Here is an 18,289-nt window from a genome sequence, read left to right as displayed (position 1 = left end):
AAATCATGCAGTACCAGAGACTGTATCCCATTGAATACCTCCAGCTTTTTTGCTGATGACAACCAATCAGGAAATGTATGTGAAGAAAGGATGAATTACTCCGATACCATAAGCAAGGGCGTAAGGGGCACAGAGGCGGCCCTCCACTGGCTGGGATTCTGCCTGGAGTGGGGGCTTCGGGCAGTGAACGGCCGCACTCCGTCTGATAGTCTCGGGAGGCCAACTTTTGATAATGGGACCAGTGTAAGTCGCATTGACTACATATTTGTCAACGTAGAACTTTGGTCACGCGTAATAGATATGGTGGTAGAGCCCAGGCCAGAGAGTGACCACAACCCTCTCTCTTTGGGTCTTAGGGTACCCGGACTGGGTGATTGTCAACTGGAAACAGCTTGTCTAATGTCCGACACAGTATTGTGTGACAACAGAAGACGAGTTAAATGGTCCAGGGTCATAGTGGACCCAGAGCTCATTCGTGAAATACAGGAGTTGGTTTTAGACGCAAGGGACAGCTTTATCCCCCTCTGGTGGGGTCGATTCCTTAATTATCAATCTCCATGAGAAGTGTTTTATGGATCTTAAAAGTCTTCTCGCCAAGCCATCAAAAAATAAGACAGTTAAGGCGCACAAAAGATGGTATAATAAGAGCTGCAGGGAGGCCCACAGTAAATTAATAGTAGCTGTTAAATCTAGGATCTCTCATGACATCAGGAAAGCTAGGCAGTCTTACAAACAGGCCCTCTGGACAGCTAAGAGGGATTGGGATGATTCTTATTGGTCAGATCTTCTTATGGCGTGCAAGTCATCTGATCAAGTGAAATTTTGGGAGACTGTTAGGTGGGCTAGGGATCCTGATTCCCAAATACCGGTTAACCATGTCTCTGCTCTGGATTGGGTGGAATTCTTTTCAGCCCAATTTAAAGATATGAGCGCCGAGCGAGAACTGGTAACCGAGTCTGTAGTGGAGGCACTATCCATAAACCCAGGGGACCAACTCACTTTTTCCGCCTCAGACACGTTGCATGCCCTAGGTTCAGTCCAGTCAGGTAAAGCCCCGGGTCTAGATGCTATTCCAGCGGACCTCTTTAAACTAAATCTTGATTTATGGGTCCCATACATCACCCTATTGGCAAATACTATCGCAGCAGGGGCAAGGATTCCTCAATCCTGGAAAGGGGCCGAGATATTGCCAATATATAAAAAAGGGGATCGATCATTGCCTAACAACTATCGCCCCATAAGCCTGATCGATTCACTTCAAAAAAATAGTAGCAAGAATGGCCCTAGCAAGAATCCAGGGGTGGATTGAACAGAACAACATACTCTCTCCTATGCAGGTAGGGTTTAGATTGGGCACTAGCACCATAGACCAGGTGTTCCCACCATGCTCTTCTGGAAGGTGGTCTTCCTGGGTGGAAGGGTCATCTATGCCGCATTCGTTGATCTTAAGTCGGCTTTCGACTTAGTTCCAAGGGTGAAACTATGGGAAGCTCCTAGACATATGGGCTTTCCTGTCGAACTCCTGGAATTAGTCATGCGATTGCATGAGGATAATTTCGCCCGAGTAAGGTGGGGGAAACAGGGTCAGGTGACCAACAGCTTTCCAGTCCAACGGGGGGTGCGTCAGGGCTGCGTGTTGGCTCCCACCCTGTTTCTCCTTTTCATAAACCAGGTAGTCCAATTTTTTAACAAAACACAGACTGATGCACCATCCCTGGGCGGATCAAAATATCCGATGCTAATCTTTGCCGACGACACCCTGCTCCTTTCTAAAACCCGGAGCGGGTTACAGTCAGCCTTGAACAGGTTTGCAGAGTTCTGTAGGAATAATGACTTGCAAATCAACGTAGACAAAACCAAATTTATGGTTTTTAGCAAGAAAACCCCAATTAAAAGCTCAGTTAGTTTGAATGGTGCCCCAATCGAACAGGTCAAGGTCATGACGTATCTGGGTGTGACACTTGATTACCAACTTAGTTGGAATCCCCAGTTGGAGGCACTAAATCTTAAATTTGTCCGTCTCACTGGTTGTTTATTGCAAGAACAGAAAAAATCCTTGACTAAACGCATCACTCCAGCGTTAAAAATCTATGAAGCCAAGGTCAATGCAGCAACCCTTTACGGAGCTGACATCTGGGGTTACAAGGATTTGTCAGTTTTGGCCACTGCTCAGAATAGGTTCCTGCGGAACTTGATAGGGCTCCCACAATCTTCTCCCACCAAACCACTGCTATTAGACTTAGGTTGCAGACCCCTAGACGAGATGGCACAGTTTCGATTAGTGGCACTCTGGCGTCGGCTTTGGACGACTCCAGAGCTCAGCCTATTCGCCCGTGAACTGAATGAGGTTAAATCATTGTGGGGTGCTCACAGCATCCCCTGGCTCAGGGAAGTCAAACACATATTGTATACAATGGGCCTCCCTGAGCTGTGGATTAACCCCGGGCAATCCAGTTTCCCCCCTAAAAAAGCTTTTAAGGATCTTTTTTGGACCTCGAAAAAATCTATCCTGGTCACCCAATCTTCGGATAAGAACCTAACGGGTTTTTTTTAACTCATAAGGTGACTCCTTCACTCGAGCCCTATTGGGACTTGATATGTAAAACCCTGGATCGTAAACTCTACCACCAGTTTCGTGTAGGTTCTTTACCCATTAATTCTTTTACTACAAAGTGGGCGAAGAATATACGTAACAAATGTTTTTGGTGTCCAGACCAGGTAGAAAGCATTGGCCATATGTTTTTTGCTTGCCCAGCATACAGAGCCCCTCGATTGAAATGGCTGAAACCATTGTGTAGAATTTTGGATTGTAGGGGATACCTGGAAGCCCTACAGAAATTTCGTAGTATTAGATCTGAGATTTCTGTGATCTGTGTGGCTAAATTTCTGGGTTGGGCATGGCTGATTCGTACCAAGAAATTGAACACTTTTTAAATTAATTGCCATGATACGAATTATATATCGGATGTTTGTAACTTTCTTTTAGGTATTTGGGGATATGTTCACTGTACTTTTTTAAAATGTTTTTATGTATAGTATGTTGTCTTTTATGAATTTTACTTCGAAATAAAGACATAATGAAATTGAAATTGAATTACTCCGATTCTAGAAATGTCTAGTGATGGCAGATACAGAAGGGAATCTGACTACTGCACTTTTTTAATTGAATTGTTTTTAATTAAATAGTCAAAACAATACAAGTGGAAATTGGCAAATCCCCATGACACTTATACTCTTTTTTTTCTAACTATTTTTATTGGGATTTACAGTTAAGAACAAAGAGTGTGTTACAGCAGCGATATGGTGGTACAAGACACCATATAGCCTCTTCACAAAAAATGCTAAGTAGAAGCATAGGTGCTGAATAGGAAAATAAACGAGGCAACTGTCAAAGCTTCCCAGTAGTGGGTGACCGTTGAAGGGGCATTGCAGTATTGCCTACCTATTAGACTGTCTGGCAAACAGAGATGGTGCCCCTAAAAAAAACTCAGGGAAGGGGGTAGCGACTCAAACCTGGAGCAAGATTGAGGTGTGACTGCCAAGAGTACTGAGAGGGTAAGGGCAGGGCCTCCCCTACTATGTAAGCAAGGACTTTGGTTGGGCTAGGGGACCGGTATAACCGTTCGAGAGCATCTGCTGGGTCGGTTGATCAGTGTGTGAGCTAGGAGGGGCCCTTAGTTTGCCGTTGATCCTGCGCAAGTGGTCTTAAATTTGTTTGGCTTGTCTCTCCTAATGGAGTGGGGATGGAGGGTGGATGAGGTGTGTGGAAAAGTGGAAAGGTGGGAATTGGCGAGAAGCAATATGTGAACATAGTGGACTGTCCTAGGAGGTTCGAAGGTGTAGGTCAACATCGGGGACGGATTGGTAAGGCAGGCACTCGGGCAATGGCCGAGGGACCGGTATCCGAGTTCCAGATGTGCAGCACTTTTTTGTGCAGCTGGGTGGCTAATTTGGGCTGTGTCTGTGCTCTTTGGATGCCACCAGCGGCCCAGTGGGAGCCTTAGTGGCCTTTCTGGAGGCAAATGGGCCTCTATCATCTCCCTTTTACCAACGGGGCAGAGGTGTCACTTCCTTTGTCTCGCTGGGCCGGCCCACCAGTATATGCAGATTGAGCGGGGGTAAGGGGCCTGAGCTGAAGTGGCCTCACTTGTATTCAGGTGTAAGTTCACCAGCATTAACTAATCCGTGCCTTTTTTATTTGATCTAAGTGAATTCATCAAAACATGCCTCTGTCAGAGACCTCCCCCCTTCTTTTCATAAAACTTCCCTGAAGCAGTGTTTTACAAAAAGGCAATCCGCAAATGTGGACCACTTTTTGTTAGCGTGCCCGGGCCTTTTTTTGATCCCAGTCCGATCGTGATCAACATTGAGGGCAAATTGCTGCAAGTGTTGGAGTAGGGTGTCCCGCACCACAGAAAGCGGCTGTTTGCCAAGATGTCGAACCTCTTCATAGCGCAGGGCCTCACCTTCAGCCTCTCCCCATTTCCTCAGCGCCCCATACCAGGAAGTGAGCAGGGGCACCTGCACAGCCCTCCACTTCAAAGTTAGAGTCCTCTTGGCCAACAGGAGGGCCAAGCGTCACGGCACCTTATGTTGTTCCCTGCCCTTGAAGACGCCGAGGGAGCAGGCCTCCCATGACTGGAGATCAGAGAGCTCGGTGACCTCCACAAGCACGTTGTAAACTGAGCGCCAATTGGAGGAGAGGGCGGGGCAGCACCACAACGCGTGCTGTAGATCAACTGATGCATAGTAGCAGCGTCAATGTTTTTGAAGCGGTCGTTTCTAGGCACGCAGGGCCACCTAAGCATCTTTAAAAGAACATTGAGTTTCTTCCACCAGCCTTCACATACCTCACATATTTACTTTTGACAGCCCCACTCATTACTAAAATATTACATACTGTTTTTACTAAAAAGTTATTTCAAATTTAAAGCAGGGTCTCCATCCATAATATATTTTAACACCATCAGAGAAACCTAACCGTACCCATATCATTTTTCTGCCAAACCTTTAAGCTGTTGAGGTAATTAACTTGTATTTAACAAAACATATGCTTTCACCAACGTATAGATTTATTGTCCAGGGTGGGTAAATATTGACTTCAATTTCATCTCTGTTAATGATCTACGCCTCAGGTCATCTTTAAATCTTAATGTTCACCTTCACAAAAGTCAATATCATCTCATTATAGAAATTGCACTGCTACCTTAAGTTGATCCTCGTTATATATTGAATGACAGAACTAATAGTCCCTATAATGTTACTTTGCGAATGAAATGCCAGTATACAAAAACAATGGAAAGTCACCATGGTAACGAATGGATAGTAAAGCAAACATTTTTCTTTATTTACTTCTATTTTTAGCTTGTTTCTGTTAATCACAACAAGGCAGCTAAGGCAAATAAGGATCCCAGTACAGGAAGTGCAGACGAGAATGATAAAGTAGGTAACTGGCTATTTACGTAATACATGTTTTCTATTTACCAGGCTTTACTTGTATATGAAAATATAAAATGTGTTGCTTGTTTACACATAATATTAGTTGTCTTGTGATGTGTGTGAGCAAAATAGGAATAAAACATCTGTAACTCATCTAAGAACATGAATTGGGTGACATGTGGCTTGATTCGTTATAATTCTGCTTGCTAAAAACGGGATACCAACAAAATCTCGCGTTGCAAGTCCCTACATTTATTGAGGCCAGCTGAGTGACTGCGACTTTTCTTTCAATTGTAGAGTACAGCAGTTTTTTATTTGACTTTTATCATCTGCAAGGTATATACAGTAAATCCCCTTTCGTGTGCTCATTGTTCAGGCATTCATCTTTCTTGTAGTCGGTAAGGTAGGTGTCTCTTCTGGGCAGAAAACTCGCCCTCCTCTTCCTTCAACCCGTCTCCTCTTCACACAGTTTGTGATGTGTTGCTACAGTATGTATTTGTAGAAAAAAAATAGGTTCAATGTTTTTGTGCTAGGCCACTTTTGACAAATGAACTCGCCTCCTTCTTCATTCTTGTTCCATTATTCATTTTTTCCAGATGAAACAAAACAAAGCCATATTTAATCATCCTCATCATGTCTCACTTTCCGTAATATATGTGATAGTGTCTTCGGGAGGATTGTGGAGGAGCGGATTTGTACAAATCCCACCTGCGGTGAATGTGTTAGGTCCCCAGTTACATGTCTCAGTCTATTTGCTATTACTTTGGTTATTATTTTGATATCTACAATTAATAGGGACATTGGTCTATAACTCCTGTATTGTAGTGGGTCCTTGTTTGCTTTCAGAACTAGAGTGATGTGCTGTTGTATCTAGCTGTGAAACCATCCTTTTCAGATCGATACTTTTAACTGCGGATTCCTCTCCTTATGCATAATTCCCAGGAATCAGACTGGATCAAGACACTTTGAAAGCAGTTCTCCCAGGTACTGCTTGGTGGCATTGTGTGTGGACATTATTCCTCTCCAAAAGTGACAAGCAGAGCCGCATATAAGTACCACCCATGTGCATTGATGTCAGTCCCTACCTTTCTGAGCCTTAGGATGCGAATCCGTTGCATCTCCCAAGCATCTCCCAAGCTTTTGACCTGACTTTTGCTCAAATTTATCTAGGGTGCAAGCCAAACGCCGCCCTTTAAAACCACAGGGTTTTAATTGTGCACCAACTGTTGCAAGCTGATGTCTGTGACGGACCCTTGGGAAGTCTGTTTGTGGTGCCTGGGGTCAGACTACGACTCCAAGCCCTGTGATGACTGTGCCCATACAAACCCGAAACCCATATGAGAATGTGATGCCAAACTCTACATTGCCAAGCACAACAAGACTTCATGGCATAAACACAAAAAATATCAGCGGGAAGAGGCCCCTGCCCGCCACTCTCTAACTCCTAAGGGGGTGTCAACGGGCCTCCACATCTCGCTTCCATTTCTATATCAGAGCCAATTCTGAGTCTGGGCCTGATGCACCCTGAATTCCCAGGTCCATTAGTGATGTTGCAGTAAGTAGTAACCTTCAAGGAGGCCTTGCGCCGGGTTTTCGGTACTGTACTAGTTCTAACTGGCATTCATTTGGACCCCAAGGATATGCAGGGCATCTAGTCGGACTTCCTCCAGTGGGTCCCCTCTTGGTACCGTCTGTGCCCATTGGACTTACATTGTGTTCAGTACCAACTCCAGTGCCCACTTCTGCCATGGCGTATGGCCTGTGCTTGTCCTGCTCGAATCATTTCCAAGACCAATGCTTTTGGCCATGGATGAGGACATTCAGACTATTGTCCTATCTGACTCCAAATGGAATCCACCACTGAGCAGACATCTATCAGATCAAAAGTGGCGTGTGCATTCTGAGGTGTCTCAGACCTTCTTTCAAATGTGGGGAGAACCCTGGCTAGATCGTTTTGCCCAATGAGAGGGGAACCGGGGGCAAAAAAGGTCCAGCATACATGCCCCAAGAGGTTCACTGTGAAGAGAGAGGTATGCAGTTTCTATAGAAAATAAGGGGGTGGGGAGTTTCTTACCAGGTAAAAACCAGGTAAACACTAGAATGGAGTGCTCCTTATAGAAGCAAAGGCCCTCACACACCCCGGAAGCTGTCATTGCAGTTCCTCGTTTGGCCGGCGCTGCAACACCCAACGGGCCCTATGGGGGTGCAATTTGCTGGATTTCTTTTCTTTTTACAGATGATGAATATGGGTGTGGTGAGTGTGGATGGTTATTAGAGTGCAGGGAAAGAGTAATCTAAAAATACCTATAAGACCCTATTAAACCAACTTTAATTGACAGGTTCTCGTGTTATGATTAAATCCTTCAGTGTCACAAGAAATGAATATAATGGCCCTTTCTGGCGTGTGCTAAGTAAGGATGTGGGACCACCTGTTTCATGCCTCTTAAAGCCTGAGTGATATTGGCATTTCTTCAGGACCAGTAAACCCTTATCAACTCACTGAGGGGTGAATAATGCACCATACCCTCACAATAATGTGAATAATGCAACCATACCCTCACAAAATCACACCAAGAGTTGTGGTGTACCTTCAGGGTAAGAACGTATTGAGAGGGGAGGAAAGGTTGTGTAGAAAGGTAATAAAAGTTATGTTAAAAACCATCATCATACTGTGCTGAAAGTTAGTGGGTGTGGACCTGGCAAATTATATTTATACACAATGCTCGTATATGTTTTTGCATGGCTGTAACCGAGATCCCTCTGTTTGATTCAGTGAATTTCTTATTGCATTTTACCCATGCCTCATCCAGGGGATACAGATCACCCAGCACTCACCATCATGCAACACAACTCTGCTTTAGAGAAGTTGACTATTTTCAATATGGGAGTGATATCAAAGCGATAATGTGTATACACCATTTAAAGTCCACATTTGTAAAGCGCACAATCACCCGTAAGGGTCTCTAGGCGCTGGGGGGCCGTCGGGAAGATTAAGCGAGCTATTGCCCAGAGTCACATGGTGCTGGGCTAACCTGCCGCCGGAGCCGGGGATCGAACCGTGGTCCCCAGATTCCAGCGTCAGTCGCCCTGGCCGCGGCGCCACACCTCTTCCTATGCTCGCATGTTTATTAGCATGGCTGTTATCATGGCTGTAACGGAGATCCCTCTGTTTGATTCATGAGAACCCTAATTGCATTTTACCCATGTGTCAACAGGTCATGTAGGTCACCCAGCACTCATCCTCATGCATTGCAACTCTGCTTTAGTGAAGTTGACTATGTACAATATAGCAGTGATATCAAAAAGATAATTTTTATCCACCAATAGAATGCCCATGTGTGTGGCATCGTCTTGCAGCCCATGTACCGGCCGCCTCCAAACCCGGGCCCCGAGGTGGTGACCGAAGGACCAAGTATTTGACTTACCTAGGTATTGCGGACAACAGGAGCCCCTCGCCCCGTCCTGAACAGATGCTCAATGGTGTCGGAGCAATCTGTAGAATACTCTAAAAGGGAGGGACACGTTACTATGTTGAGAGATAAGTCTGTAATAACTCTTCATGGGCAATATTTTGGGGGAGGAGGTGCTTACTTTTGTCGATGCATGTGATTAGCGGCTGACCTACCCCACGATCATGCCGAAGCGGGGGAGTTGCTCCGTGCTGCAAGCGTGTATATCTAAAGGGCTCTAGGGATTCTGGGTCAAGTGGCACTTCCCTGTGATTTTTGGAATGTGCGTACGAACCATGTGGTAACGGGCACCATCTTGGTGGAGGACCCAGGATGGGGTTTGCATTGGTAGTTAAAATATTAATTAGAATTTAGGAATAAAGAACATAGTGGGCCAGAGCATCAATATAACAGACTGGGTGGTATCGTTGAATTCAGTAATTGTCCACATCCCAGTTTTGGGTGCAGAACCTCATGGGAAATGTTAATGGGAGGGTTGAAGGAAAGGATCAAAGGCTGTGGGCGCCGTCTTGAAGCTGGAGCCAAAGCTGTATGATACTCCTTGCTGTGGGAGAAAAAAAGAGGCCTAAGATGTCAGTGGGGTGGGTGAATACCCACAACCCAAAGTGAAGGGCGGCGCTTCATGACGATAACAAATAGATTGCTGTGGTGCAAAGGAGGGGGTCCTGGTCCCCAAGGGACTGGGCAATGTCACAGTTTTACCTCGCTCTAAGGTATTTCGTCGTTAAGGCCTATCAAGTTAGTGGAAAGGCAAAAAAATCCATTGTTATTCCTTACGGAACCGTATGTCTTAATGAATGTGTGCATGAGCCTCTAGGAAGTCCAATATAGCTTGTCCGGGGAATGGCCTTTCTCCTTGTAGTGAGTGCTCATCTAAGTTATGGCCTTCTTCCATCTGACATTACTTCGGTTTTCAGTTATCCTCGGTTTGATTGATTGATTGATTGAGGGGTTCTAAAGCGCTAGAATCGACTCCCGAAGGAGTATCTCTGCGCTGTAGACCGCTGGGGAACCCGTCCTGGCTTTCCCTGTGAGATGGTCCCTACTGGGTATCTCCAAGGTGAAACCAGGCATCCCCGGCGTATGTGGGGGGCTGTTGTGGAGATGAGGCAAGCTAATGCCCAGAGTTGCCGAGTGTGATCCCTAGTTAGAGTAGGCACCGAGGCGAGAATTATCGAGTCCGTTGACCCTGGTCCAAGACCCTGCCGCGTCGGTAATTGAACCCTGGTCCCGGGCCATCCTCTGCTCCCGGGTCTGCCGCCTCTAACCAGTGAGCCACACCACACCACACGGTTTGACTGCCCTGGTAGTCACACCTATGTAGTATTTCTGGTATGGGCAGGTAATCATAGAGCTGCATTTCTGCATGTTGCAGTTTGTGTGGGATGTTTGATTCCATGTGCTTGTGGTGCTCAGATAAATTTCTTTTGAAGGTTTTGCCATGTGGCAGACACTGCATGAACCACAGGGGAAATGTCCTCTGACTGGGGAAAGGCCCCAGAGAGGATGTTTGGGGTGTTGTGTTGTGGATATGGTGCCTAGTGTGCACTATAGTATCTTTTATATTGGGAGTGCACTTAAAAGCAAAGCATGGTACTGCCAGTGATAAGGTGCCACTATGTAGTATGCACCAATGCTTTTTCATGAATCGTCGAATGTTATTGGAGTTAGAGGTGAAATAGGTGACACATGTCAAAAATATTGTTCCCTGGACGAGTGTGGGTCTCTAGTAGGCCTTCTCAGTTGTCATTTCTATCCCTCTTGCAAGTGGACTGTACCACTTGAGCAGGGTATCTCCGGTTTATCAGATTGGTAGTCAGAGTCGCTGACTGTTCTGTGTAGTCATTAATAGAGCTACAATTGCGGCGTAATCACAAAAACTGTCTGAGCGACAAATTAGCCCTAAGGTGTCTAGGGTGGTGGCTGTCGCACCACAATAGACTGTTAAAGTCTGTCGGTTTTATGTATGTCCTAGTGTGCAGTCTGCCATCCCTTAAGGATAATAGTAGGTCTAGGAATGGTAGTTGTGTACCTGAAATGTTATTTGTGAACTTAAATATGGGTTTAATAAGTTCAATCAATCACAGAATCTATGACATGTCTCCTTAGTGCCTTGGCACAGGATGAGGATATCATCTATGTAGCGCCGCCAGATAATGATGTTGGCGTGAAATGGATTATCCTCTAATAGGATTGTGTATTTTTTTCAAAGTTTGCATGTTCAAGCATGCTAGGCTTGGGGCAAAGGTATCGCCCATCGAAGTGCCCTGTTTTTGGCAGTAAAGTTGTACCTGGTTTTTGAAAAAGTTTTCTCTTAGTGTTAAAGTGGCACATTCGATGATAAATCTGATAAGCGTAAGGGAAGTCCATTCCTCTAATAATAGACTTTGTTCAATCACCTCTAGAGTCGCCTTTTGGGGAATGTTGGTGTATAGGGCTTCCACCTCTCAAATGACCAGTAGCTCAATAGATACATCGACACTGATTGTATCCATCAAATTCAATACATCCAAAAAGGAGAGTCTTGGTTGCTAAGGGTTGTAAAAAATAATCACAGAACTGTGAGTCTCTGATACTATGGGTCTGTCTAGTGGGGGGAGGGTACCCTTTTGTATTTGGGGTAGGATGTAGAACGTCCTGTTGCAGCAACATTGTACGGTTTTCCACTCAAGTCTATGTAATCTACACCTGCGTGCATGGAAATTGAGTGGCTGCTATTTCTGCATTCGATTTGCTAACTGAAGGGGTGGATCTCAATGTTCATTAGATGCCCCTTCACAAAATCCATTTATTTTAACAGTTGGGATGAGTTTGTAACCTGATGTGGTGACAAGGGCATTGACCCCTTACAAGCAAAAGCTGCTAATGTCCTTTTCTTTGTTTGTCTTTAAGCTAGCAAGACCTTGTATTTGGCACCGCAAAAGATTATTTCTCAGTGCCTTCAACCTGTATAAGTTTGCTGAACCAACTTTCTTTGTTCAAATCACATGTTGAGATGAGGTTTATTAAAGGTTTTGCACACGTTCCTACCCATGTCCGTTTGTGATGCCACAATAGGACCCTAATTTAATCCTTACATTCTTCATGTGTATGTCCTCTGACCCCATGTATAGCTTACTGCTTTGTCGCCTCGCTTTGAAAACTGACTTTGTCATTATGATTATGTCAGCTCGACGTGTGAGTTAACTGTAGGCACTGTTGGTGCCATCACCCTACACCACGTTTTCGGGACAAATTTGTGCTGAGGCATTGAGTGGCCTTTTTAACAAAGAGTTCTGACTCCACACTTACTTCCACGTTGGGCAATCAATCACTCTTCCAGGGTACTTTGTTCACCCTCACATCTTGAAAAAGGAAGAGAGGCTCCATTGTTTGGAACTCAGAAAAGCTTTATGTTTTTACACACATCTTCCTCAGGATCATGAGTGGCCTTTTGTGGGGTTCTTTGGAGCAATGTAAGAGAAGTCTGTGCAGAAGAGGACTTGGTCTAGGTGAATAGTCCTCTGTATTAAGATCTACTACGTCCTGGCCAAGAATCGCCTCTGGAAGGCCTCAGGGTCTATTCCACCACAGTAGTTCCTATTCTTTATATTTGACAGGAACTTACATGCATCGGTGCATATGTTTGTGTAGCAGTACTGCCTTTACAGCCATGTCTGGCAGAAAGGACACTTCACTTGCTTAGTTCTGCAAGACTTCTGGTCTTAACCCACTCCACAGACCCTCCACATAGGGGATAAATCAGAAAAACAAGTTACTTACCTTTGGTAACACCCTTTCTGGTGAATACACTATCTAACCGCAGATTCTTCACTGCCTCCCACCTTCCCATTTTTTGAAGTGGCCTCTATTTAACATCTAAAAAAAATCTTAGCACAGTACATTGTTACAAACAATTATTCACACTCCACATCTGTGGGCACGGCAGAGGAAAAGACATGAAACTTATGCCAGCACACAGTGGTGACGCTTATATGTGGCTCCGTTCCATCCCTCCTGGGATGTCACAGGAACACAGCAGAGCCGTACCACACAATTTAACGGCACACAAAATTGTCTGCATCCAATCTGGCACCTGTATAGGTATTTTAATGTGAATAATCTATGGTCAGCTAGAGAATTTACCAGAAAGAGCATTACCAAAGGTAAGTAACTTGTTCTCCTTGACCTGATGCTAATTTTATCCTTGCTAAGGATATGTGATTCTTGGAAGTTTATGCTTGTTTTGTTTTTTGTAATGTGCATGGCTGCCCAAGGGCTTCCCAGCGCTGGGTGAAAGTGCTGTAAGAGAGGGTGGACAATTGGGGGTTGCAGTGGAAACAGCCATGCCGGAAGCTTCTTCCTGAAGCCATTGCTTCCCGGGCAGTCTCAGCTCCTGGGGTATAGAGTTCCACAACTTCCGTAACAGGTGTGACAAAGATCTGCCTCCCCATCTTGATCTTTTAGTTCTTGAGGTTCTCGTAAGACGGTCTTGTGCAGACCTAAGACATCTTGTCAGAATATATGGGGAGATGAGGTCTCTGATTTTCCGATGGCCCCTACCATTCATTGCTTTTTGAGTCAGGCAGAGTGATTTAAAGTTAATCTTGGCATCAATGGGCATCCAGTAGAGCCGTTTCAAGTACGCTTTTACTTATTCATGTCTTGGGATTTTGAGCAGTAGCCTGGCTGTCGCATTTTGTGCGACCTGCAGTCTATTTGTGACATATTTTGGTGAGCCCAAATAGAGGGAATTGCCATAATCGAGGTGGAGCACCACCAAGGATTGAATCATAATTCTTTTTAGGTATTCCGGGATAAGCCTTAAGATCGTCCTGATCATTCTAAGAACGGCGAAGCATGTGGCCGCTTTTTGTTAGTTTGATCGTCCATTGTTGGTGCTTTAAAATTCACCTTGCAGACCAAACCCCAGGGATGCAGCAGGATCCTCCTGTTTGAATCATTCAACCATTTAACATCTGAAGAAGTACAATGAACCATTTAGAATTAGTTGCTTAAATAGTGCATCTGTGACGCAACCCTTGGTAAGATCCTGGAAACATCTGTGTGACTGTGATATGCAGTTTTTGCCTTAGAATATTGAATACCCAACCTTCTCTTTTAACACCACTCCAAACAGTTTGTATGATCATGAAATGCAGGAAACTGATATTCTCCTTCCAAGAGCAGTTTTTTAGATCTTCTCGTTTGTTTTCAAGAAACTGGACTTTTTGACTTAGTCTGTTATGATCTAGTTGTCTCCACTGTACACCCTATTGAAACGTTGATTTCTGTGTTGTTTATGTGAGATTGTCTGCGGTATTGCTTGAACTTCTGTCTCAGTGTCATTGAACACTTGATTTAGTCTCTTTTCCATATTGTCCATGGTCAGTACTAGGTACATTTTGAGGCTCCCAGCACATTTCAGCAAATAATGTTTTGTCAGAGGGGAAGGTAGTTTATTAGGAGTCACCAAAATGTGTGAATTGGTACCTGGGTCCTCTTCAAGTGCTGTAGACCTTTGTATTTGAGGAAATGCCTAGATCCCTTTTTCTTTCTTCCCTGTCTTCTGAGTACCTTGTGACAAAACTAAAGATCGTGGCTCTTCCAATTGTCGTGCAATAATGTCCCTGCACTGTGTTCCTCTGGGGTGTACTTTGATCAGATTAGGTCCAATGGCCAAACAGTAGCAGTACTGATGTTTGTAATCTGCCAAATGCCTTTGCGTACTTGAAAGTTTAGTTGTGTGGTCCAATTATAGTTCTCTGCTGTACAGTGGTTCAGTATTTCAGATTGCACTACTTGAAGCCTATACTTTCACCTGGAAGGTTTCCTCTTCCACATGGATGTGCATCCTAAAAGGATAGGCAGACCCATAGACGGAATGATATCAGAGTGCCAATCGGGGATAGGCAACTCGCTTATCATGTTACTTCTGAGATCTCACAGCTAATGACGCGTAGCTTACCATTCTCATGTGAGCACTGTCCTCACCAGGTGCCCCCCGAAAAGTCCAATGATTGTGTACGCATGGAAGTGTTGCACCAGACAGGATGTCCACAAGAACTCGTGGGCCCCACCACTGCATACCCCGGGTATACCTGTCATGGGCTCGCTCGTATGGCAACTTTTTCTAGGCAAGTGCCTCACTTTAATAAGGGTAGAATGCAAGCTCCCTTGCTGGACTTTGGCTCCAGTGAAATTAATCTGCTGACTCAAACCTTATATCTCTGCTGTCCTATTGTCTTCCATAAAACTTTTTTCAAGCATGCACTGTCATCCTGCATCCTGTGGATGCACTGTTACTCAAACCCCATTGGGAGGGGTGCCGTATGGAATATGATTGTGTCCTGAATAAAGGATGCCAAATAAACCTCCAGCAATGCTTTTCTATGGATTCACCTGTTTCCTGGTTTTCCCTAGCTGCCAGAGCGATTCGAGGGGCAAGCCAATGAAGGTCTGGTCCTGTAATGCCGAACTAGAGTATTCTTGGGTTCCGTGTCCAGATAGAGGCTTGGCAATATGTTCCCTAATACAAGGCACTATCATGCAATCTTATCCAGTTACCTGTTTTAAGCCCTTTTGAACTGTTCACTTTTATACAATCCTAATTCCACTTCTCTTCTCCTCTCACTGTGTCTTCCTCACCCCAGCAGCTCCTCTTTCTCTGTCTGCATTGCAGACCTTTGTCACATGTATCCCTGATATGAATATTAAGATCAGTGCTTGATTTATTCAATATTCATGTAACTATACCTGTGGTAGTTTATGACTATCTCCGTATTGTATTTGTCTGCATCTCTCTTTAGCAATTCAACGTCCCTCGACACAGAGTTCGCATTGTATAAATTCTGAAAATTAGTCATTTAGTTAAGAAAAGTGCGCTAGCTGAATACTTACATATTTTCATATTTGAGATCCAACACCGTTGTCAAACACCTCGGCTTTTCTGCCGAGGCCCAACGTGGTAAAACTATGGAGAAATTTGGCAAGTTTAAGCTTGAGCACTTCTGTTTTTTGGAGGTCGGTGGCACCAGATAAAAGACACTATGGGAAGAAAAGAAGGGATGCTCATCAGAAAGACACTTCAGGCACTGGTTACCTAATCTAATGCTGTTTCAGTTGCATTTGGGATCTAGGAACCCTTTTTGTCAAAGCATCATCAATCTGCATTGTAGGCTCTTCATTGATGGCTAAACTGTTGGAATCATTTCCCTCTGCGTGCGTGGACCCCAGACACTTCATACCAATTTGTGCTTCTCTATGTATCTATCGATCAAGTGAAAAGTCCAGCATTTCCATATGTTATGTACCACCGTGAAGAAGCCTAACACAGGCAACATTTTCCACATTTTAGAGAATATTCCCCAAATACTTTTTCAAAGCTACGTAGTAACACCTAACGCACATGTTAAATAGTTAAATAGTGAGTTTAAGTGAAACCCAATAGGCTTACATTAAGAGTGATTTAAGATTCCTATTTTGTCCCTGTGAGAGTGTAAGAGCTTGCACTAGCCACGATTCCTTGGACTAGTGGCAGTTACCTCCCAGAGTCAGTTCTTCTTTCTTGCTAATATGAAAATTATCTTGGAACACATTAAGTTTTCCATCCCTACTTGTTTAGAGAAAATGCTCACAAAATGTATTTTTTCTGCTTTAACTAAAGGTCTTTACTATCTGACAAGCGTTTCCTGACAGAATGCCTTTCTTTTTTTCAAATGCCCTTCTTATTACGAAAAGAATGCTGCTTCCGACCTCCACCGAGTGTGTATGGGGTGTCTTTCCTGTGACTTTTGTTGAAAAAATTCAAAGACCTGAAACGTAGAGGGGCACAAGACTGAGAAGAGCTTCAAGATATAAGGGCAAAGGAGAATAAGATGAGCCCAACAAAGTCTTTCAGGGAACACACTCTTTCCACTGAGGCGAGTGCTGTCAGAGGGGAGCACTCCACCTCATACTCGAGCGATTCATCCATCACATCAAAGATACACGTCCAAAAGCATGCAGTCTCTGGACAGGACCAGGATAGATGCAAGAAATCCGCATTCGGCAACGCACACACCTAGCATCTTCACTCAAACCAGCTCTCTGTAACAATGCGTGGGTTTTGTAAATTCGGTGGAGGAACTTGAATTGGATTCGTCGCAATCTATAATTAGGGCACAAGTCTCTAGCCTGCGCGTAGCAGTAGGTCCATTGCGCATCCTCAATGGAGGCAGCCTCTCTTCCCAACCATTGAGAGCATCAGGTCCAAATATTGACACCTCGCGCTGCATGCCAGTGTACCTTCGGGTAATTAATTTACGGGGCGATGGGTTGTTTAGGAAATCCTCAAGGACTTGAAACATCAGAGGTGCAGTCGGGAATGTTGGGTATCTTGCCCTCAGCGCTGCGCAGATCTGAAAGTATGTCATTCTGTCAAGCAGTCCACTGCTCTCTGCCACAGGAGCGTCCTCAAGTGCAATAAAAGTCCAGCCGGGATACACGTCCCCCATTGTGCGGATGCAGAGCTTGTCCAGTCTCCTGCAAGCTTCAGAGTCCTCAAGGAACAGTAAATCCAGATGGCGCGGCAGGGGCACTGAGAGAGCGTACATCTCCACCAGATGTGCCCTGCGGTGCAGTTCTCTCCAAGCCGAGATCGTACAACCAACAATGTCTACACAGCGCGCGACCAAGGTCGCAATTTATACAGCATCATGTGCAGCGGTGTAGAGGGCACTTGGTCGTGCTCTGGAACCGTGTGCCCCATGATTTGACTGGGGAGAATCCAATGATAACCAGTTGTAATAGAGCTCCAAATCAGGGGCTCCCAGTCCTCCTTGTTCAAAGGGCAGTGTAAGGGTCTCCCATGAGACTTTGAGTTGTTTGCCAGCCCAGGCAAGCGTTATCATGTTGGAGAGTAGTCAACGCTTGAAGGCAGAGGAGAGAGATAGCGAAAGATTTGTAAATATGTATAAGAACTTAGGAAGGACGATCATTTTAGCAACAGCCAAACACCCAGCAAGGGACAGCAGAAGTGAGATCCATAGTCCCACCTGGCTCTCAAGCCAGTCCTTAGTCTCCCATTGTAGCACTGCCACAGTTTATCGATTTTCTGAGTTAGCCAGATCCCGTGGTACTGCACTGGGCCTATCCCAGGGAGTATTCCGACTGAAACCTTTCCGTGGCTGTCGTTATTGGGAAGAAGATTGATTTTCCCCCAGTTGATGGTTACCCTGGAGAGGCCACCGAATCGTGTAACTTGCCTAATCAGGGGATCTAAGTTTACAGCTGGGTGCTTGACATGTAAAGTCACTTTATTAGCAAAGCAGGCCACGATGTGCATGGTGCTGCCTCAGCTGGGCAGCTAGTGGCTCCATGGCAGGAGCAAAGAGGAGAGGAGACAGCAGGCACCCCTGATG

At 45.0% G+C, this 18,289-nt stretch overlaps 1 protein-coding gene across 8 annotated transcripts in view; it reads left to right on the top strand.

Moving 5' to 3' along the window:
• Positions 1–18,289, top strand: part of PATJ (PATJ crumbs cell polarity complex component) — a 1,530,963-nt gene that overhangs the window by 768,190 nt on the left and 744,484 nt on the right. For all 8 annotated transcript variants that reach the window (XM_078669616.1, XM_078669595.1, XM_078669605.1 and 5 more), the window contains one exon: positions 5,365–5,442. In XM_078669616.1, coding sequence (XP_078525742.1) covers positions 5,365–5,442 — 78 coding nt within the window. The remainder of the gene's footprint in view (positions 1–5,364; positions 5,443–18,289) is intronic.

This window comes from Lissotriton helveticus, chromosome 1_2, assembly GCF_964261635.1.
Source record: "Lissotriton helveticus chromosome 1_2, aLisHel1.1, whole genome shotgun sequence".
NCBI lineage: Eukaryota > Metazoa > Chordata > Amphibia > Caudata > Salamandridae > Lissotriton > Lissotriton helveticus.
Note: the sequence above shows the minus strand (reverse complement) of the source record. Positions and strands in the feature narration are given on the sequence as shown.